The sequence below is a fragment of the Lactuca sativa genome, chromosome 4, assembly GCF_002870075.4.
Source record: "Lactuca sativa cultivar Salinas chromosome 4, Lsat_Salinas_v11, whole genome shotgun sequence".
Taxonomy (NCBI): domain Eukaryota; kingdom Viridiplantae; phylum Streptophyta; class Magnoliopsida; order Asterales; family Asteraceae; genus Lactuca; species Lactuca sativa.
Genome location: NC_056626.2, coordinates 59,975,922 through 59,999,308, shown reverse-complemented (window position 1 = coordinate 59,999,308; position 23,387 = coordinate 59,975,922). Strand labels below are relative to the sequence as shown.

The 23,387-nt window shown below is 34.2% G+C and overlaps 3 protein-coding genes and 2 long non-coding RNA genes across 5 annotated transcripts; 3 read left to right on the top strand and 2 right to left on the bottom strand.

The window, feature by feature from the left end:
- The first annotated feature begins 1,510 nt into the window (after positions 1-1,510).
- LOC111878571 (putative pentatricopeptide repeat-containing protein At1g19290) lies at positions 1,511-4,391 on the top strand. The gene has a single exon (XM_023875092.3). It carries the CDS (start codon positions 1,542-1,544, stop codon positions 4,158-4,160), a length of 2,619 nt encoding a protein of 872 aa, XP_023730860.1. The 5' UTR covers positions 1,511-1,541; the 3' UTR covers positions 4,161-4,391.
- Positions 4,392-7,408: 3,017 nt separating this feature from the next.
- On the bottom strand, positions 7,409-8,370 carry LOC111878531 (uncharacterized). The gene is made up of 2 exons (XR_006190345.2): positions 8,232-8,370; positions 7,409-8,139 (listed from the first exon to the last, which is right to left on the bottom strand). It is a non-coding gene; the product is annotated as an uncharacterized LOC111878531 (long non-coding RNA).
- On the top strand, positions 7,702-9,443 carry LOC111878530 (cytochrome P450 76T24). The gene is made up of 2 exons (XM_023875046.2): positions 7,702-8,604; positions 8,695-9,443. Exons 1-2 carry the CDS (start codon positions 7,702-7,704, stop codon positions 9,298-9,300), a joined length of 1,509 nt encoding a protein of 502 aa, XP_023730814.1. The 3' UTR covers positions 9,301-9,443.
- Positions 9,444-18,045: 8,602 nt separating this feature from the next.
- LOC122197297 (uncharacterized) lies at positions 18,046-20,255 on the bottom strand. The gene is made up of 2 exons (XR_006190344.2): positions 19,214-20,255; positions 18,046-18,389 (listed from the first exon to the last, which is right to left on the bottom strand). It is a non-coding gene; the product is annotated as an uncharacterized LOC122197297 (long non-coding RNA).
- Positions 20,256-20,308: 53 nt separating this feature from the next.
- LOC111878563 (mavicyanin) lies at positions 20,309-21,372 on the top strand. The gene is made up of 2 exons (XM_023875083.3): positions 20,309-20,633; positions 20,750-21,372. Exons 1-2 carry the CDS (start codon positions 20,456-20,458, stop codon positions 21,190-21,192), a joined length of 621 nt encoding a protein of 206 aa, XP_023730851.1. The 5' UTR covers positions 20,309-20,455; the 3' UTR covers positions 21,193-21,372.
- Positions 21,373-23,387: the final 2,015 nt, after the last annotated feature.

The following is a 23,387-nucleotide window of genomic DNA, read 5'->3' as shown; positions in this document are numbered from 1 at the left end:
AACTATAAAAATCACTTTTCTAATTTACATGCAACTTGAAAAATAGAAAATTTTCGTTTTCTTAAAAAATTTATGAAAACCAAATTAACCAAACGCATTTTCAAAATTTTCATTTCATTTGAAAATTTCATGGAAAGCTATAAAATTTTCCGCAACCAAATGCATTCTAAGGATTTTCCATCCATATGAGCATACAAAGTGGTCACAGGAAAGGAGCGGGTGATGATTAGGATGCAATAATATCAACGGGTTACCTGACAAGGCTAAAAAGACGGGTTCACAATATAAAACCATATAAATACCATTTCAACCTTCTCATTTTCACATCATTTTTCCACTTCCGTCTCAATTTCAAATTGCGACAAGGCTAAAAAGACAGGTTCCAACTGAAGCAAGAGTAAAGCTGTGCTACGGGTTCACAAGTTCCACCACCATTTGATTTATTCAAACATAATATAACTCAATGTTTATGTTACCACAACTTCAATATCAAAACCATTACCCCCGCAATTAATTTTGGCATAGTCAGTCACAATTTGCTAACAATGATATGATTGATATTCGATACACATATTTGATGCACGGAATCAATCAAACAATGGTAAAAACCGATTAGTATACAAGGGTCCTACTCAGAAATCTACCACTTGCGGGACACAGCAATCTATGAGATATTTTTATCTCTCCCAAGGTGTCCAAGAACGTCGAATATGAGACATCAATGGTAGGAATTCAATATGTTTGGCAAACCTTAAGCTATAGTGGCTAGATTTGTGTGTGTGTGTTTTCCTAACAAATTATAAGAAGAACATCAACAAATTTATTATGAAAATTTGGGATAATAACTCAGGAGGGTAACAAACACATTTTTGTTCACATTTAGTCACTTTTTTGTACTTGAAGAACACGATCCTAAGGTTTTTCGAATTTGAAAAAAACATCTGTAAAAGACCGAGTTCTAGAATCGATTTCATGTTCGTGTTAGTGGAATTGATTTATGTTCAAACCCTTTAGATTTCAAGGGTTTTTGATTTCTATTCAAGCTCTTCGATTTCATATCAAACTCTTCGAATTTAGATATGCCCTTTGATTTAAAGGGTTTTCTTGTTTTTAGATATGTTCTTGACTTATTTTTTTTAGTTCATCAAATTTCTAGTGTTTGAGTTTGAGTTCATCAATACATGTTCTTGAACATATGAAGATGAACAAACACATAGGAGCCTTTGAAACAACAAAATCTTCATCTACATTTTGTTGGAGACTCATTGAAAAAGTAATGTTGACCGTAGAGTCGTCGGATATAACAAAGTCGTCGGTAACATCCAGTAGCTGGTCATAATGATATTGTTTTAAACACATAAATCAGTTCAATGATAAATGATAAACAAAAAAAAATCGATAATTATTACCATCATAAGTCATTATACCATTAAAATTTTAAACATGAGGGGCCTGTTTGTTATAAAAGTGAAGTTAGCATAAAACATAAGGGCCAAATGGTTGTGTACTGTGGTACCTTTCACCGCTGACAACAAATTTCAATGCTCAGATACACTCTCCATGCGACTGCGGCAGCTCGCGTATGTTCTCTCTTCCACCATCGACTCTCAATTCACCAATCGAAGCAGCTCCGGGACGTATCCGACTTGACCCAATCCGAATTAGTCGACCGCATTTGCCGTCTCCTCATACTCCGCCGCTTCACCGCGATATCCACCCTTTCTTTCGACTTTTCCGACGACCTTTTAAACCAAGTCTTAACCAAACTAAAATTAAACCCAAACGCGTGTTTACATTTTTTTAAACTAGCTTCGAAGCAGCAGAAATTTAGACCCCATGTTAAATCATATTGTAGATTAGTTCACATTCTGTCGAGGGCGCGTATGTTCGATGAAACGAGAGTGCATTTGAGGGTACTAGTTGGGTTCTGTGAGGAAGATAGTCGTTTGGGTTTGTATATTTGGCATCAGTTAGTTAGGTTTTATCGGGAATTTGGATTTTCTCCTACGGTGTTCGACATCATCTTGAAGCTGTACGCGGAAAAAGGATCGACAAAGAATGCACTCTACGTGTTCGATGAAATGTGTAGGTTGGGAAGAGTGCCTAGTTTGCATTCTTGTAATGGTTTATTGAGTGGTTTAGTCAGGAAGGAAGAGTTTCATTCCGTTTTTGTAGTCTATGATCAGATGAACAAGATTGGACTTGTGCCTGATGTATGCACTTGTAGTATTATGGTGAACGCATACTGTAAAGATGGGAAAGTGGGAAGAGCTGTAGAGTTTATGAGAGAGATTGAGGAGGACATTGGTGTGGAGCCTAACATAGTAACATACAATAGTTTGATCAACGGGTATGTTTCTATGGGTGATCTCAGAAGTGCAAAAGGAGTTTTGAGATTGATGAATGATAGACATGTGTTCAAGAATGTGGTTACATATACTCTGATCATTAAGGGATACTGCAAACAAGGGAAAATGGAAGAAGCTGAAATGTTGCTTGAAGAAATGAAAGAGGAGAATCCATCATTCATCTTAGATGAACAAGCTTATGGTGTTTTGATAGATGGGTTTTGTCAAATAGGAAAGATGAATCATGCTGTTCGAATTCAAAGTGAGATGTTAAAAGCAGGACTAAACTTAAATCTGTTTATTTGCAATTCGATGATTAATGGGTACTGTAAATTAGGCCAAGTCAATGAAGCTGCAAAAGTGGTAAAAAGTATGAGTAAATTAAAACTAAAGCCAGATTCTTACTGTTATAATACTTTGATAGATGGGTATTGTAGGGAAGGTTTTATATCCAAGGCTTTTGATCTCTGTGAAAAGATGGTTCATGATGGCATAGATGTAAATATTGTAACTTATAATACCCTTTTGAAATCTTTTTGCCAAGATAACAACATCAACAAGGCTTTACAACTTTGGCATCTCATGATAAAACGAGGTTTGACACCTAATGAAGTTGGATATGGTACTCTACTTCATTGTCTCTTTAAAGTTGGAGACTTTAAAGGAGCTTTCATGTTGTGGAAACAGTTTTTAGCTAAAGGATTTATTAAACCTGTAATTGGGTTTAATATAATGCTTAATGGACTATGCAAAATGGGAAAAATGGATGAAGCAGAGAAAGTTTTTGATAAGATGAAAGAACTCGGTTGTCCACCAGATAAAATTACCTATAATACCCTTGTTGATGGGTACTGTAAAGTTGGAAACATGGAAATGGCTCTTGAAATCAAGGACACTATGGATACAAAATCTATCCCATTGTCTATTGAAATGTATAACTCTCTTATCACTGGATATTTTAGATGTGGGAAAATGAAGATGAAGAGAGTTACAGATTTACTTGGTGAGATGCATAACAGAGGAATAATCCCCAACATTGTAACATATGGTGCCCTAATTTCTGGTTGGTGTAAAGAAGGGAAGCTGGATAAAGCATTCACTACATATTCTGAAATGAAAGAAAAGGGTTTTACTCCTAATGTTATCATATGTAGCACAATGGTGAGTTCACTTTATAGAAATGGCATGATTGATGAAGCAAACATGTTACTTCACAAGATAATGGATTTTGATCTTTTACCAAAGGACAAAAGTCTTGAGAAATTCTTCGAGTGGGATACAAAAAAGGTAAATTTGCAAACAGTGTTTAACATTGTTAATGGAGTTGTGGAATCCACTTTTCTTCCAAACAATGTTGTGTACAATGTAGCAATTGCAGGGTTGTGTAAAGTTGGAAAAGTTGATGATGCAAAAAAATTCATTTCTGTGTTGTTAGAGAAAGGATTTGTTCCTGATAATTTCACTTATTGTACCCTAATTCATGCTTTATCGAGTTATGGTGAAGTTAATGAGGCTTTTAGTTTGCGTGATGAGATGTTGACAAAAGGTCTTGTTCCTGATATTGCTACATATAATGCTTTGATAAATGGGTTGTGTAAATCAGGGAATGTTGATAGAGCATTGAGACTATTTTATAAGCTTAGGTCAAAAGGGGTGGATCCAAATGTTATTACTTATAATATTTTGATTGATGGATGTGATAAGAATGGGAAGAGTTGTGAGGTAGTGAAATTGAAAGAGAAAATGGTGAAAGAAGGTATTGCTACTTCAGTTGTGACATATTTAAGTGAAGTGAGAGAAGCTGCTAGCTGAATGTAATACATGAGTGAAGTCTAAAGAGAAAAAAAAATGCATGGAAAGAGAATGTCTCTTGATTTGTATATAAAATCAGGAATTCGAATGCGAATAGTGAGAATCACATGAATGAGGTGGTGAATTTGTTTGTATTGAAAGGTAAAACGCTATTGTATTCACATGTAAATTTTTTACATTAGCAATGTAATTTTAGATTGACCCCATTTAGTTTGATCCATTTTTCTACAAGTTTTTCACCTAATTTGGACTAATTTTCTACAAGTTTTTAAACTCTTTTGTACTGTGGATGTTTTGGTCATATTAACGTAATAAAAACAAGTTTGTAATGTCGTTTGTTAAATAAATTTTGATTGTTTGAGGATATCTTCATATTGATATTATGTTATTGTTAGTCTTCTCATTGCATCCACTTTTATAGAAATGGACAAATGGTGGACCTGATTGTATGATTTTAGAAAAATCATTGCAATTCTAATTAAAGGCAAAACAATATGTGTCAATGTTAGTTGGGCAAGGTATAACCAAAACTCGAGTAAATAAAATTTGATAAACTACTATAAAAAGAGGATTTAGCTTTGAAATTTGATAACCTACGTTTTATCTCAAGTACCATTAAAAGGTGTGAAATTTAAATTTTTGTGAAACGGTTATTGTTTCACGAAATCTAAATTTTCAATGACTACTCTATTTTAACATGCTATAAAAATTTGGGTATTATGTCCACATTTACTTAAACAAATCTAATGTCACTAGAAAGTAGTTGAAAATGTTAACATGGATGCATCACAAAACATTTGGAAGATTGCAAAATGGTTCTCGTCTCGTGAAACATAAAATTTCAAAAAGTACTCTATTTTAAGAATACATTAACAAGGATATATAATTATTTTGTCCATATATACTCAAACTACAATGTTATTGAAAATATTTGAAAATTGTTAAAATTGCCCTTTAACGAAACAATTTAAAATTTTATGAAATGGTTCTTATTTGGCAAAACCTTAATTTTCAAAAACTATTTTAATTTAACATACGATAACAAGAAAGAAAATATGCATTGGCGGAACTTATATATGGCCAGGGGCTGCCCCCCTCCCTTTATTTTTTTTAATAATTAATTCATAAGTATTAAAAGAGTTACATGTTATGCCCAAAAACAATAAAGTTTGACTTTGGTCTCTCATGTTCTTCAATTTTTATACAAATTCTATTTTCGGCCCCTGCAAATCCAAACTTCAAACTCCGCCACTGAAAATATGCATATTTTGTTTACATTTTACTCAAAGAACTACGAGCATCACTACAAAATATATGAAAGACGTTAAAATGGCCACTTCATAAAGTGCTTTCGGATTCGTGATTCGCGTAGTTGCTGTGAAATAGTGTTTTCAACATAGATTTATATAAGACAAAATTGAAAAAATAGTCCCCGTGGTATGTATTTTTTTTGGATTTTAGTCAAAACCCTGACTTTTTTGGATTTGTGATCATTTTGAGCTAGTTTCGTTACGTTTTTGGTCCCTTTGAATAGTGAAATGACTGTAATGCCCTTCTGATATATATATATATATATATATATATATATATATATATATATATATATATATATACTCCCTCCGTCCCAAAATTATAGTCCATCTTTCCTTTTTGGTTTGTCCCAAAATAATAGTCCACTTCTAAAAATAAATAACATTTTTACCAAAATACCCCCTCATTATTACTTAACCAACTAAGCATTTAATTGGACACTAAATACAAAGTAAGGACAAAATTGTCATTTTATTATATAAAGTTAGTGGTAATTAATGTTTTTCTTAATCTGTGTGTTTTTTTGTCTGTGGACAATAATATCGGGACGAAGGGCGTATATTTTTTGTGTTTTTTCTATTTAATTTAATGTTTTATTAAAAATATGGGGCCCTCTCTCCGTATAGTCAAAAGCCACCCCGATCCATCTTCTTCACCAGAAGAGTAATCGAAATCTTTCAGATCCGATGTGACCACTTTAAGATCGAAACCATCTGCTTTGGTTTTACAGATATCGATCGTTTGTGGGTGGCAATTGCTTGCTATGATGAATGTTTTCTTCTTATTTTTCTGGATGTTATTGCACATCGCCATGGCTTCTGTAGCTGCAATTCCTTCATCGAGTAATGAAGCATTTGACATGGGTAAACCAGTAAGATCCGTTACCATGGTTTGGAAATTGAGCAGGGAATGGAGCATTCTCTGTGTATTGTGTAATTTCAGCCTAGTAGGGAGTGTATTGGGTGTACCAACCAAGGTTTTCCATAATGTTCCTCAAAATCACAGGAGGAATAGAGGTGTTGTAATACCCCATACAATTAAACGACTTATAAACCCTATTTTTGGAATTTAATTCTTGCATATGTGCAATCATTTGGGATTTGGTTAAGCCTCATCGAATTTGAAGAACTTCATGGAATTAAGGCGGATCGATTTAGGTATAGTGGCGTCAATGAGTGAATCGAGACTCGAGAAGCCAACAAATTCGGCCATTTTGGTTTGTTCTGCTGGGGTGGCAGAGTTATGGCGGTGTACAAAAGTATCACTGGGTTTCAGAGCTTTGATGGAGGGAGGAGCCTCGACAGCCTCTACTGCTTCTATTTGGTCTTCTGACGGCGGAGACGAAGGAGGGAAGAAGTGGCACCAGTAATGGCTGGAGTGACTCGACAGAAGGGGGCAGAGGGCCATGGTGGCCGGTTTGAAGTTTGTCGGTCTTTTCCTTCGGCCGGTGAGATACGAACGAGAGGGATCGAGATTTGCTATAGCAGTGGGTGGAGAGAGAGAGACCCAAATTAGTTATTTATTTATTTTTTTTTAAATTAAATAAAAAAATATATCATAAATGACATTTTAGTCTTTTCAATTTTCCGAAAGATCAAAATCACAAAAAAACATGGTCAAAACGACTCAGATCCAAAAAAATCGAGTTTTGGATTAAAATCCTAAAAAAAATGCATACCACATAGATCATTTTTGTAATTTTGTCTTTATATAATTTATAAAGAGATTAGTTTGTTATCGTTTACTAGCACGAATCGATCACTCAAACCTTCACGATATTTATTGAGACGAGAGGTTCGAACCATTTGTCTATTTTCATGAGTCACCAAGTAGTATTTATGAAAGCGCGTGCTATTTTTTTATTAGAATATCTGAAAGATTGTTATTTTGTGATATAGTCGATCTATTTTTGGTATTTTATTAATTAAATCAAAAGGTTAACAACTAAAATCATTTTTTTTTATCGAGGAAAGGTAAGTTTTCATTTGACTTGGTATTTTCTATATTTCACCATTAAGCATGTTCGTAACTTCGTATCATCGTATGACGATTGATGGACCGAGTACTCCTTTTATGGTTCAAAAAAGAATTAGTCTTGTCCTTGTCTTTGAACAGGTGAGCTTTTCTGCCATTGATTTCCTTTTCTCCATCCTTGACTCCAACAAGAACCACCGCTATAAATTCAACACCATGATCCGATGAACATCAATTTTAGTATGATTAGAACAAGATGGAGTACTACACAATCATATTAATCTTACTCTCCATTTTGTCATGGGTTTATATCTTCATCACCCAATCCAACCATCGTCTCTCCACCAGACTGCCGCCGGGCCCATACCCACTTCCGGTCATCGGAAGCATCTTTAAACTCGGAAAGAAACCACACCACTCGCTTGCCACCCTCTCAAAAACATATGGACCATTGATGTCCCTTAAGCTCGGAAGCACCACCATGATAGTTGTCTCCTCGCGTGAAATCGCTCAAGAATTCTTTTCAAAACATGACATTTCCTTCTCCAGCAGATCAATCCCATATGCTGCTCATGCACACGATCGCCATAAAATCTCCATGGTTTGGTTGCCAGTTGGAGATCAATGGCGTAGGCTACGAAAAATATCCAAAGAGCATTTGTTCTCCATAACCCAACTTGACGCTAGTCAGCACCTACGCAAGAAAAAGGTTCAAGAACTTGTTGACTATGTTAACAACTGTTGTCAGAATGGCAAAGCTGTAAATATAGGTCAAACTGCAGTTACCACAACTCTTAACGTTCTCTCGAACTTCATCTTCTCCATCGATTTAGCTGAGTATGATTCTGTCTCATCTCAAGATTTCAAGAACCTCGTAGGGGGTTTGATGGAAGTTGGTGGAACACCTAATCTAGCCGATTTCTTTCCTGTACTTCGTCCGTTGGATCCAAAAGGGTTGCTCCGATCAGCAAGTTTTTATACCGGGAAGTTAATGGCAATCTTTGAACAACATATAAGCAAACGGTTGAAAGAAAGAAGAACAAGTTCATCTGATCATCATGAACCTTCCTCAAGTAAAGATCTTACGGATTTGCTTCTGGACATTAGCGAAAATGAGAAATCCTCAATTAGCATCGATGACATACGAAACTTGCTCTTTGTAAGTAACTAAATCTTGTTCAAGTTCAAGATACAATAATTTTAAAATTAACGAAACGCAAGTATTCATGAAAGAATGGTTGTTGTACAGGATTTATTTCTTGCAGGAACTGACACCACATCAAGCACGTTGGAATGGGCAATGGCGGAGCTAATCCACAGCCCGGAGAAAATGTCAAAAGCTCGATCCGAATTGGAAGAAGTAATGGGAAAGGAAGACAAAACCATTGAAGAATCAGACATCTCCAGACTTCCTTACTTACAAGCCGTCGTCAAAGAAACTCTCCGGCTACACCCTCCGGTGACCTTTCTAATCCCACATAGAGCCATAGCCGACGTCGAGATCCAAGGCTACATCATCCCAAAAGACGCACAGATTCTGTGTAACTTGTGGGCTATGGGTCAAGATCCAAACGTATGGTCAGATGCACAAACTTTCCGGCCGGAGAGGTTTCTTGATGTCGGAATTGACTACAAAGGCCATGATTTTGAGCTCATACCATTTGGAGCAGGAAGAAGGATGTGTCCAGCATTGCTTCTTGCTCATAGGATGTTGCATATGATGTTGGGGGCTTTGATTTACAGGTTTGATTGGAGGATTGAAGGGATGAAACCAGAAGATATGGATATGACTGATAAGTTTGGGATTACTTTACAGAAAAACCTGCCTCTAATGGCCATACCGGTCAAAGTTTGACTTTAGTCTTAGGGTTAACCAACAATAAAAGAACATTATAACACAATGTTGAGGTTGAAATGTATATTTAGTTATTTACTATGTAACTATGTGTAAAACCCACGGGTTTGATTAAAAAAAATATATATCAATATATTTTAATATATCTTATATATCTTTTAAGATTCTTTGCATTTATTATCATATTAAATGAATTTAATACTTTACATATATAAATTTAGTATTATGTGGCATATTAATTGATTTAATTCAAAAAAACCACAAAATGACATGTGGATTTAAATTTAATCAAAAAATTTACAAAATTACATGTGGCAAATTTAATGAGAATATGACATTTGACAAAATGATCTTCTTTTATTAGTATAGATAGATAGATGTTGTTGACGTGTAATATTTATAATACGCGTACTTTTACGGGATTTTATACGAAGTTGGTTGTCTTAATTTGGAGTTGCGTGGACGATAGGGAATTAAGTAATAGTCAAGATGTTCTTTCTTTTTCTCGCTTTGGGTGTGGTCATAAATAAACATAATAAAATAACAATATCCATATTGGAATGAGGTAGGTCATAGGTGAAGGAGCCCAAATATTCGAATGAATAATGGATAATGGATAATGGATAGTAGTAATGCTGTTCAATGAAAATGGGACACATTTACTTTTAGAAATGAAGCCACAAGCATGACAAATATCTTTCGTTGTGTTTTTCTTTGGATGCATGGGACGAATATCGAAAACCAAATCGAGCGAAGTTCCGAGCAAATGATGCCAAAGGAATATTGTTTAGCCGTCAAGAAGAGGTAGAATCAAGTCCTATAGTTTGGTTGAACGGAATGAAACATAATATGAATAGAATGGATGGAGTAATATAATTGATAACATAATTATTTCATTGTTATGTTTGTTTACCACAATGGATTACAATAAATCATCAATCAATACGGTTTGGTAAATAGAAAAAAAAAAAAAAAAAAAAAAAAAAAAAAAAAAAAAAAAAAAAAACGTATCAATAAATAAAATGTTGTAACAAAAAAATTGCATATAATTGAGGAATTTTTTTGAATATATCCAACTTGTTTATTCTCCATATATATTCAACTTGTGTATCAAATTCTCAATTTATATCCAACTTGTATATTCAATGTTAAATATATTTACCTTGTTTATTCTTCATGTATATTCAATTTGTGTATCAGATTCTCCATTTCTAATGAAATTGTGTATCAAATTATTAATGTATATTCAACTTGTTTATCAAATTACTCATGTATATATAACTTGTGTATTCTCCATGTATATTCAACTGTTGAGGAATATTGAATTTTATTTAAAAAACTAATCAAATTCAAATAATCAAATAATTTTCATAATTATATGATTATTGAAGACGGCAGTTTCCATCAATCATGATTAACACTATGACTAATATACCCTTCCACCTTAGTTGTTACCAGTTTCTTATTTTTTTTTAATTATTTAATTAATTAAATCTAAAAATACAAATGATTGGCTATATATTATTCTCAATTTTCTCACAATAAATGCACATACACTTTCACTTTTGTAATACTTAGGGTACCAGAGTGTTGCGCATGGAGCCCTCACAACTCATGAAAGGATTCGAAGGGGTCATGACTCACGTGCTACCAAGGTAATTGCTTAATGTTTTCGTGTATTACTAAATTATATAGTACACCATTATGAAAACAATGGCATGCATGTTAAGGAGACTATAATTGAGAGTGTTAAGTAATTCAAATAGACTATACCATCTATATCACAATTCGTCGTCCTAAGCGGACTATCCATTTGTTCGCCTTTTTCTAATCCATATACATCTAGTGTTGGTGATTTTAGTGTCACCGGGACATTTTGTATAATTGGAACTTACATGTGAGCTAAAGGGTTTCGTAATTTATACTCTAACATATGTTTGACTATGTGCGGAGTGTACGCATGTATAAGATCGAATTAGAAGTCGGTTCGAAGACAAGTCGGGGTTTCGGGGGTAGCGCCATTTTGGCGGGGTCTAGAGGCAACGCCGCTAGCAGGGTCTACGGGGCAGAGCCAAAGGAACCAAATTCTAGTGGATACATAGCAAAGCCATCGGATTTTACTAGTAGATACATAGTGGAAAAATCAAATTCTTGAGGGAGATTATGGTACAACTAACTAAGATCTTCAGTTTTAGAAACCATTGATTTCCTCATTAATTCCATATTCTCTTGACTTGTTTCCAAAGGAAGCCATGACAACAAACCCTAAAACGAAACCCTACATCTCGTTTTCTATACAAAATGACTCTCCTTTTGAGGAGAAGACATCGCATTTTTAGCTCTCTTTTTCTTCATACGAACTCAAAATTATCTAGCAGTTTGGCTTACGGTTTTTGTGCCCTGATGCGTAAGTGTCCCCTTGGGATTATCCTAGGCTAAGTTTCTTATAACCCGGACATAAGGTAGAAATATCCGTTCGGAAAGTGTTTACATGATCGAAGGGGTATCCGGATCTCCACTATCAACCCTACCCAATTTCTAACAATCAAATTGATATTTCTCTGTTTCTGGAGATGGGTGATTCAATCCTCGAGATGAACACGAAGTTCGAAAAATTAGAGAATTTTGAAGGCTTCGATTTCAGGCGTTGGAAGAAGAAGATGCACTTCATGCTAACCACTTTGAAAGCAGCATACATGCTGACTACTCCAAGACCACCTGAGGTGGAGGAAGGTGTTGATGAGACACTTGAAGAGACCATGAAAAGGCAAAAGTGGGACAACAATGACTACATCTGCAAAGGTCACATCTTGAACGATATGTCTAATGCTCTATTTGATATCCATGGTGATGCTTAAACTGCTAAGAATTTATGGGACACCCTTGATTTGAAATACATCATTGAGGACGCTTTTAGCAAGAAGTTACTGGTTCGTGAACAATACAATGAACTCCCTTGGTATTTATGGTTAATTTAAACAACATAGTATGAAAATGGATGAATCAATTATTGTGTCAAGTGTAATTAACAAACTTCCACCATCATGGAAGGATTTCAAACATAATGTAACGTCCGGTTCCTGATATGTATTTTAATAAAGAATTTTTCATTTTTGAAAAGGGACTCGACGAGTTGGAGGCCCCAAACTCGTCGAGTAGGAATGGGATTTTTGGACACGGGACTTGAAGTCTACTCGACGAGTCAAGAAGCCTCGACTCGAAGAGTAGGGATGCAAGAGTGAAACCCTAATTTTCAAGGTTTTCACCCTATTTAAAGACCTTAACACCCCCATTATGGCCTCCCTCATCGCCTCCCATAATCTAGCAAACCCTAATTCGTGATCTTAAGCTTTGTGAGTGTGTATGTGAGTGAAAAAAGAGTGATTCCTTGGTTTTTTCTTGAAGGGGTGGAAGCTAGAAGTGCTTGGTTGAATGAAGTGTTGGAATCATTTAACTTAAGGTCAGATGATGAATGTGGGTCTTGTCTTTTGGGTAAGATGACAAAATCACCATTCATTGGATCATGTGAAAGAGGTGAATGTTTGTTGGATCTCATACACACAGTTGTGTGTGGACCTTTCAGATAAACCACAAAGGATGACAATCAATTCTATGTGACATTTACAGATGATTATAGCAGATATGGGTATATGTACTTAATCAAACATAAATCAAAAACCTTTGAAAAGTTCAAGGAGTTTAAACACGAGGTCAAGAATCAACTGGGCAGGAAGATAAATATGATTCGTTTTGATAAAGTTGGGGAGTATCTTAGAATCGAGTTCTACGACTATCTCAAGGAATGTGGAATAGTTTCATAATTGACTCCTCCTGGGACACTGTAACTTAATGGTGTGGCCGAGAGAAAAAAATCGAACCTTGTTAGACATGGTTCGTTCCATGATGAGTCGAGCTTCGATTCCTATTTCTTTTTTGGGGATTCCTTATAGACAGTCGTCCATATCTTTATTCTTGTCCCTACTAAGAAGGTTTCCAAAACACCTCATGAGATGTAGACAGGGAAAGTTCCTTCGCTAGGTCACATCAAAGTTTGGGGTTGTGAAGCTTTAGTTATTCGAGGGACTCACGATATGCTAGAACCTAGAAGTGAGCGGTGTATTTTCATTGCTTACCCACAAAAGTCTTTTGGATACTTTTTCTATAGACCTAGTGAGAACGTAGTCTTCGCACCTTGAAGAGGAGTCATTTACGAGAGAGAGAGAGAGAGAGAGATCATATTCAAAGAGGACATTGGGAGTCCTATTGATCTTGAAGAAATTTCAGAATCAACTGGTGAAGGAACCTTGGAAGACACTAGCTCTCAACCAAAAGATGAGACTCTTGTTGAGCCCATTGACAATTCATTACCTCTTTTGTCGATCCAGTAGAGTTAACATGTCGCCTACATTCTATGGTTTCCACATAACATCCGATGGTGACATGTTTATCTGTGATGGTACACTGGTAATTTTGGATGACCCAACTAACAACAAGTAAGCGATGGCAAGCCCTGAAGCTGCCAAATAGAAAGAGGCAAAGGACATTGAGATTCAGTCCATATATGACAACCAAGTTGGGAATTTCATTGATCATGAACCTGGTCGAAAGACGGTAGGTTGCAAATGGATCTTCAAGAAGAAGAACGACATGCATGAGAAATTACACACGTTCAAAGCACGACTGGTTACGAAGGGATTTACTTAGACCTTCAGGGTTGACTATGATGAGACCTTTTCACCAGTGGCTAAGATAAAGTCTATCAGGATAATGCTTGTCATAACTGCCTTTCATGATTATGAAATATGGCAGATAGATGTCAAAACTACTTTCCTAAATGGGAAGTTGGGTGAGGATGTTTACATGAATCAGCCAGAGGGTTTGTCCATGAAAAGTTTCCTAATAGGGTGTGTAAGCTTGAGAAATCCATTTATCGATTTAACCAGCTTCTCACAGTTGGAACCTTTGCTTCCATGTGAAAGTCAAAGAATTTGGTTTCTCTAGGAGCGAGGATGACTCTTGTGTGTATGTCAAAGCTAGTGGAAGTACAGTAACTTTCCTGATTTTATATCTTGATGACATACTCCTTATAGGAAATGACATTTCAACCTTACAAGAAGTAAAATATTGGCTTGGAAAGTGTTTCACCATGAACGATCTATGAGTGGCAGCCTATAGTCTTAGGATAAGGATTCTTAGGGATAGAAAGAAAATACTTATTGGTCTTAGTCAGAATACTTACTTGGATAAACTACTGAGAGGAAGAGATAACTGAGATGAGTCGAGTCCCATATGCTTTGTCTGTAGGTTCGATCATGTATTTTATGACGTGTACTCACCCCGATTTGTCTTATGCTTTTAGCATGGTTAGTCAATTTCAGGGAAATCCTGGTAGAGCTCATTGGACTGTAGTAAAGAACATTCTTAAGTATCTGCAAAGGACGAAGGATGTGATTCTAGTCCTTGGTGGCAGCGATATGTTAAGAGTAACCAGATATAGTGACAACAGTTTTCAAACAAATCGATACAACTTGTGTTCTCAGTCAGGCTGGGTGTTTTTCTTAAATGGTGGAGCAGTGACATGGAAAAATTCTAAGCAGTATACGGTGGTTGATTCTACTTGTGAATCAGAGTTCATCGCAGCGAGTGAGGCATCAAAGGAGGCGGCTTGGTTGAAGAACTTCATCGGAGATCTCGGGCTAGTCCTGACCATTCAAGAGCCATTAGAACCTTACTATGATAATGAAGGCGTTGTTGCTTTGACCAAAGAGCCCACGGATCATGGTTGATCCAATCATATCGACAGAAAGTACCGTTACATCAGACATAGGGTTGAAGAAGGTCATCTTATAGTGAAGAGAGTTTCCTCAGAAGATAATCCTGCAGATCCTTTCAGAAGGCTCTGAGTAGTGTTAAACATAACCAACATGCTAGGAGCATTGGCTTGAGATATGATATTAGTTTTAGTAGTTAGTTGATATTTTGAAACTTGTAACAAAATAAATGTAATTGACTTTGGTGATTCAGTAATAGAGATTATTTATGAGAATGGTTACTACCTTTTTCAATTATTTATTCTTGTGTTTTGTTTTGCATGTTTTACTTCCTGAATGATTTGATTATTCAAAATTCCAAAGTCGCTCATATTTTTGGAAGTATGTAGTGAATCAAGACTGTTATGAATTGATTGTAGATTGTCTATGGAGATTAGACATTGCAATGGTCGCTACAATATTCATGAGTACTTAGAAAAATAGAGATTTTGAGTAGTGGATAAACCCATGCTCAGAGAACTACTTCATGGATTTTATCACGAGTAGTTCTGATATGATAATATCTTATATTCTTGAAATGGAGACATATGAGTTGTAATTTACAAGTCGATTATGTATTGGTGTTGCGAAAACGCATCAGTAACGTGATGTTATAAAACGTTGTGACATGCATGATTTGGTGAGTAAAAGATACAGTCATATGAGTCAGAATTTATTCGTTCATTTTGCCCTAACAGAAAAAGCGATATCTTTTGGCCCCTCTGTGAGTTGGTGTTGACATTATAGTGTTGGGCCCAACCGCAACTAAATTTATGTGTTCAATTAGTAGTCTTATGAGGTCATCACAAATCGAGAAATCTGGAAACATAATTTTGGACAAAAGATTTGATTGTGATCTATGTCTCATGTTTATATGATATCTTGTAGAACGAAGGAATATTTGATCAGTTATCTTAGGACCAATGTCTGATCAGTTTAAAGTTTGGCAGTTGCTTTGGAAAGGACTTTTTGTTGTTTGATTTGGAAGTTAAACTTGCAATTGTAGTTATAGACTTATTCAAGTGGGAGATTGTTGGATCAAGTTTTTAAGACAATAACTAAATTAGTATATACTTTAATTAAAAGCAAAGTTCTTTTGGGTTGCCCTCAAAACTAGTAATTGACAAAATGACTTTTTGGAGAGAGAGAGAGAGAGAGAGTGTGTGTGTGTGTATGTGAGACAGACAGAGATACTTTGATTTATTGGTTTATTATAAGAGTAATAAATAACAATAAATAATTGATTAATATATTATGAGATTAATTTATTAATTACAAAATAACATTATTTAACTAATACTTAATCAGAAATTAATTGGATTAATTAAAAGTGTAAGGACCTACGATGTAATTGTTGAATAGTTAAACACGAGAAGGATTCTAAAATTATATAGGGTAGGCCAAAAATATGGAGCCTTCTTAGAGTTCTAGATTAATCCTTAAGGATAATTAGAAATGTGGATAATTATCTAATTTGAGATTAGTATTATATTCAAATTTGAGTTTCTAGAGTTTCTAATTCAACTATATAAGGAGCCTTGGAGCTTAAATTTGAGTTACTCTTTGCTCAAGAAGAAAAGACGAAAATTCCACCATCCCTCCTCCCTCCTCTCAAGTCTTTTATTTCTAGGGTTTGGATACAAACCATTAGAGGCACAAGATTTCTGGTGCTTGCTTTCTGAAGTTTGTTTAAAAAGGAATTGTTGATTATTTACTACAATAATCAAAAGATATGTAAAACCTAAAACCCTTTATGAATTTTAGATTACTAGATGTGCACCCACGCAAAGCGGCGGTGCTCAATCACTTTTTTTGACGAATAATTTCTTAGGGGAAATAATGATTAGATATTATTATTGATTATTATGTAATAAAAAATTACCAACTTTAAATAAAATATTTACGTTCATACCTATTGTTTATATTACATGTTTATATTATTGATGTAAATTAATTAATATTGGTGTTTAGTTTACGAAATGTAAATTAATTTATACATATGAATTTAATACTTTAAAATTTTCATTTTTCTCCAAATTGAATTTATTAATTACTTTCTTGAATTCAAGTTTTCAAACTTTTGACAAGTATTAATGAATCATTTATGCATAATTGATTTTTACAAAAAGCTTTATAACTTATACCTCTTGAAATTCAAGATATGACTAATATGTTTTATAATATAGTATAAGATAATAGGGTATTCCTAGATTTCTTAGATGTTCATAGATTATAACATTTCATAGAGAAAACTTAGATCCAAATAAGTTGCATGTGAACTTAAGGGTTAAGTTTTTTCACCACATGAATTTTAAATATAACCCATAAAACTCATCACTCTTTTCATGTAAACGTATCTATACAATTTATACCTTCAAATTTGTTTTTAAAATTCTTTATTCATTTAAAAAAAAAATTATACATGTATTTAATAATACACATAAATACATTTAAATGAGAAAAAAACTTTAAAAACATTTTTTTAAGGTATAAAACTATATAAATATGTTTTTATATGTATTTATTATTTTTATACATATTTTTTATGTATAATTAGATTTTTTATACATAAATATGTATTTATAAATGTGTAGACAGGATTAGTGGTTAGAAGTTAATATCACAAAATCATCAACGAATGGATTAGAACTCGAGACCTCCAATTTAAGGGGCTGTTTGGGAGGATCTGAATTTATAAGATCTGAATTTTTAAGAAGTCTGAATTTCTAAGAGAGTCTGAATTTTTAAGATCTGAATTTTAACATGTTGTTTGGTTGGAATCTCTGAATTTTTATGTTGAATGATAAAATGACCATTTTACCCTTTTGTATCATTTCTTTCAATTACAACATCATATCCTTGAAAAAAAATTACATCAAAGTAAGATGCTAGAAATAAACATCATGCATGTGATTTTTTTCATCAAAGTACAATGTAAACTAAACAACCAAATATTTCATTATAGTTATCAGTCAATAATTTGGCCAACATCACACCCCATACAAGATTTACATGAAATAATACATATGATCTCACACCCCATACAAGATTTACATGAAATAATACATATGATCTTTTTGGCTCTTGAACATGTGAATGAAAAAATGATGTTAATCTACGGAAACACACATAGGACATCTTCACCATTAACATGCAACAACCCATCACCCTCTTCATTACACGCTACCATCATACACCATTACTGGGCACCCACCTGTCATTGACCTTTATCATCATCATTGCAACCTTCACGACACCATCAACTTCTATTCACCAACCCTAGTCACTCAACAATAGATTTCAACAAAAATTTAGCACATAACAACAAGATTAGCAATAGATTTCAACAAATGACCAAAATCAGCAACTTGTATTAGCAACTACAAACACATTTTCAATAAAATAGAACAAATTAGCAAAGTTCAACAACAAATTTTAGATATACATATCAAATTTCAGCTATACAAAATCTGAAAAAATAGCATTTATATGAAACATTTGCATAAATTTATACTCCACATCTGATTTAAGAAAAAAGAAGAAAAACAAAGTTTTCTATGAAATCACTGAATTCAGGGAAACATAAACTCACAAAAAACATAAGCACTTGTAGAAAATTTGTAGAAAATGATAGTACTTGCAAAAATCATCAGCAAAAGATCAAGAACATCCGATTTCAATATCAGATTTTAGCATAACATCAAGACCATCTGATTTCAACTAATTTCAACATAACAACAAATTAACATAATTTCAGCTGTGAGTTTCAAGCACATCAAAACAAACTACATACAATTTCAACATAAAAAAACTCAATTTTCAGAAGAAGAACTAAATACATCAGAAAAAAGACAAAAACAACGCTTATATCTAGTACTTGTTTTTAAGAGGAAGAAGAAAAAAAAGTAGCATCTGATACTCAAAATCGAGCATAACATCAAAAACTGATTTCGATTGAACAAATCAGAAACTGATGGCATAACATCAAGACCTGATTTAGATTTTTGATTTTCGAGTTTAGGGGGAAAGAATGAAGAAACAGAAGAAGAGAAACGAACACATTCTGATTTTGATTTTCGATTTTCAGAAGAAGAGAAATGAACCTGCTTTAGGGCGCAATCCAAAAAAACAAGTTGGAGACGAAGCGGGTGCGGCGATGTCGGCGTTGCAGGGGTGCAGCGACGTCGACGTTGGGGTGGGCGGCGTCATCGGAGAATTGGTGGTGAAGGGAAGTAGACACGAAGGGAAGCAGACGCACACGGAAGAGAAGAGGAGGCATGTTTAATCATGGTTTAGGGCAAAATAGGAAACACTTTTTTTTTAAAAAATTCAGACTTTGTTTAGTATCTGAAAAATTAAGAGGCATTTATAATTTTAAGAGGTAAAAAATAAGATACAACCAAACGATCTGGATCTGAATTTTTAAGACACTAACTCTTAATTTTGTAATTAAGAGGTAAACAAACAGGGCCTAAGAGGTGAACCTCTACCAAGTAGGCTAGTCTCACCAATATTAATATATGTATTTACTTAATAATATTGATAATAAAGAATTTTTCAAATAATATATTTATTTATATTTTTAGTAAAATAACAATAACAAAAATAATATTAATAATAAAAATACAAAAGTTTTTTTTTTTTTTTTTTTTTTTTTTTTTTTTTTTTTTTTGTAGAAAGATCTCAATATTTTAGGTAAATTTACAAAATAGTTTCAATTTATTTTTTACCGATTTTAACCATGTGAAAAGAATCATAATGCAACGTTTTACTGATTTTTAGGACTTTTTAAAAAAAAGTTAAGTTGGGAGAAACACAAACTGAACCAAAATTTTAGAATTTTATTGGAGATTTCCTAAATTTTAAAATTAAATTATTGATATTTTTTTTTGTGATTTTGGTATTTACTATATTGTAAAGTTATGTTTTTTATTATTTACATAATTTGTTTTTATAATTTTTGTTTTTATAATATTAATTTTTTATTATAAATTTTTAATTCATTGTCATTTGTGTAATTTTGTATTATATCAATCAAGATATATTTTTAAACATTAATTTTTTATTGTTTTTTATATATAATTGTTTGGAAATTTTAATTTTATATTTTTGTGGGCAATTTCGCGTAAGAATTCTCCAATGCAAAGTACGAAATGACTAAATAATAATTTAATAATAATTTCATTGATATTATTATGTAATAAACGTATAAAAAAAGGTCAACTTTTTCTCTATCGACGTGAACTTTCTTTATCACATGACGCTATCGATCACAAATTGAACAGATTTCGAGATCAGATCGCTGCTACCATTCACCGACCACCGAAAGATTTCAGCCGCTTCCAATGGCTCCGATGATGCATTTAACATTAATTGCTCTTTTCATCACTAGCGCCGCCGCATACACCAATCACACTGTCGGAGGCCCCGCCGGTTGGCTTTTCGACCCCAATACCAACACCTCCTCCGCAAATTACGCCTCTTGGGCCGGCAATCAGACCTTCGATCTTGGCGACTACTTAAGTAAGCGTAATTTTGAATCCAGAAAAATTGCTATTGATTTTGATTTTGACATTTGAGTTTAGTTTAGTTGAATTGATTGTATTGTTAATCTGATTGTGATTGTGATTCATGTGTAGTATTTAACACGAACACGAATCAGACGGTGGTTTTGACTTACAACACGACGACGTTCCGCAGCTGTAGCGTTGATAATTCTTCAGACAGTGACACTTTTATGTACAGCCAAGGAAACCAACAGTTCGGGCAGCCGTTGACCGTCGCAGTTCCGTTGACGATCGAGGGAGCGAACTACTTCTTTTCCGATGCCAGTGACGGTGTTCAGTGCGAGAATGGGATGGCGTTCGGGATCAACGTCAGTCACGGCGTCGGACTTCCGCCAAACCTTAACCAGCCTCCGCCGCCTCCCTACGTTGAGCCTCCGTCTAACGCTGATGGGACGCCGGGGACCGTCGCTGGTAATCTGCCGAGTGGCGCTGGATTGAGCGTTGATGCTAACGTGCGCAGAGCCGTGTTTTACGCACTCACGTTCTATGGAATCTTTGGGTTGCTTCAGGTGTGAAAGAAGATAAAGGGTAGAGATTTTAGTTGTTGTATTTTTCTGGGGGGCATATTGGGAATTGCAAATGTTTGTCGAGAGGTGAAATGGAAGTAAGTATTCGTTGAACTTTTGTGTTCAGAATGAAAAACTTGTTGAGGGTACCAAAAATTTTAAACTATTGATATAATTATTATTTATGTAGAGGTGGCAATCGTGTCGTGTCGTGTCGTGTCCGGTTCGTGTCGTGTCGAAACACTAAACGGGTTGAAAGTGTTTGACCCTAACCCGACCCATTTAATTAACGTGTCGTGTCGTGTCAACCCGTTTATTTTCGTGTCGGGTTTCGGGTTAGGGCTATACCTTGAAATATGTCGTGTCATGTGAGGTTAAAAGATTGACCATGTTGGAAGAATAGGAGTTGGGTAGGCGGAAAGGAAAAACTAATAGTTTGGAGGCAGAATGGATGAAGTCATAGGAAGTTCAGATGACAAAATCAAAAGAGTGGAAGTTAGGAAGGCGGATGACAAAGGTCATCAGGATGCGATAGTGGTGAAAGAGACTGGGTAGTTTAGGAGAGAATGGAAAAATTGAAATGAAGTCTTGCTATAAACGGCTAAGTCATTTCAACATTATAAAACAATTCAATTCGAAGGCTATCTTTTACTTATGGTTTTGATTTTGTATCTTTCTAGTTTATTTAAATAATTCAAAATACTTGCATATGAATAAACGGGTCATTTTCGAGTCATATTCGAGTTGAAATTCTCAACCCTAACCTTACCCATTTAATTTTCGTGTCGTGTCGTGTCAACCCGTTTATTTAAACGGGTTGAAATATCTTACCCAAACCCGTTTATTTCGTGTCGGGTTCGTGTCGGGTTTCGTGTCGTGTCAATTTTTGCCACCTCTATATTTATGTTTGACGTATCTGTGATAGTAAATTACGTTTTTTGTCATTATCTTTAGTTGATTTGTAAAAAAGTACTTACTTTATTTTATTTTTATTATTTTTAGTCCATTGTAATATTTTGTCTATATGTTGTCAAATTTAACAACTCCCTCGATTATATTAATTTTAATAAATACATTTATTGATATATTAATTTCAATAAAGGGATAGAAAATATGTGTCCGTTGGTATACAATATTAGATATAGAACCATAAAAAATGTTGTCGTTTTACTTCAAAATTTAGACCGAGTCGTGTTTTTCCTTTCTTAATCCCTGAAATTGTTTTCCTCTTCCTTCACTTCTCCATCTTTGTAGAGTTTAGTCATATTTTTAATTCAAAGCTTCTCCATATATTTAAATCATCGCTACGGAGGAAACTTAATTGATATGTTTTTCTTGATTTTAGTGGTATTCTATCTTCTTTTGGTTCATGTTATGCATTCCTGTCTATTTTATAGACTGAATTGAATCGTATGTCGATCAATTTTTAGATTTTTTTGTTTTTTTCTCATGGTAATTAACCCTTTTCAATAACTGCAACCATTTTTCTTCTTGAAAAAAATTCATATCCTCTGAACTCTATTGTATCAATTTTCTTTTTCCTTTATTCATTCCCTCCAAACCTACCAATGCTATCAAATCCACATCTTCGGTTTTAGTTCATCTACATCGATTATTTAATCACTAATTATTGTTGATCGATAGAGCAATAAAAATCGAGCATTTCCCTATACTCATGAACTATTGATGCCTTTCTCCATGTCTTGTAGCTTCCATTGTCAGAAAAATTATATGTGCCTACGATGAAAATGGTACAACGCTTTTTTTTCTTTCAAATGGAGTTGATGCAAATTCATGTAATCTGGAGTTCTTCATTGAACAGCTATAGTAAAGTTGATATTGTTAGGAATCCCTTAAAGGTATTTGACGAAATGTCTAAGAGAAAATTCGTTTCATTGTAATTTTTAGTAGCTCATATCTATGTCAATTGTCTTCATGAATCATTATGTACCAAAATACCCTGCAACACCACATTATACACTTGCTTTGGATTTACATTAAGGGTATCATAATTACTTTTTCTTGACACTACTAGTATATAATCAATGGTAAGATATTAAGCCCATATTTAACCTATTTTTCATCAACAAATACATTACAATCTTAAGAGTAGTGCTTCTAAATTAAAATATAGACGAACCAGGACAGTCGTATGTCCCCCTCAATTCAGTGATATGAGCTCATTTAGTGACAAATATTAGGAA

What these genes read in the sequence shown, in the direction of transcription:
- LOC111878571 (XM_023875092.3), top strand. Translation starts at nt 1,542, where the DNA reads ATGCTCAGATACACTCTCCATGCGACTGCGGCAGCTCGCGTATGTTCT.
- LOC111878530 (XM_023875046.2), top strand. Translation starts at nt 7,702, where the DNA reads ATGGAGTACTACACAATCATATTAATCTTACTCTCCATTTTGTCATGG. An exon ending in ACATACGAAACTTGCTCTTT is followed by an intron (nt 8,605 to 8,694) that starts GTAAGTAACTAA and finishes GTTGTTGTACAG; the next exon opens with GATTTATTTCTTGCAGGAAC.
- LOC111878563 (XM_023875083.3), top strand. Translation starts at nt 20,456, where the DNA reads ATGGCTCCGATGATGCATTTAACATTAATTGCTCTTTTCATCACTAGC. An exon ending in CGATCTTGGCGACTACTTAA is followed by an intron (nt 20,634 to 20,749) that starts GTAAGCGTAATT and finishes ATTCATGTGTAG; the next exon opens with TATTTAACACGAACACGAAT.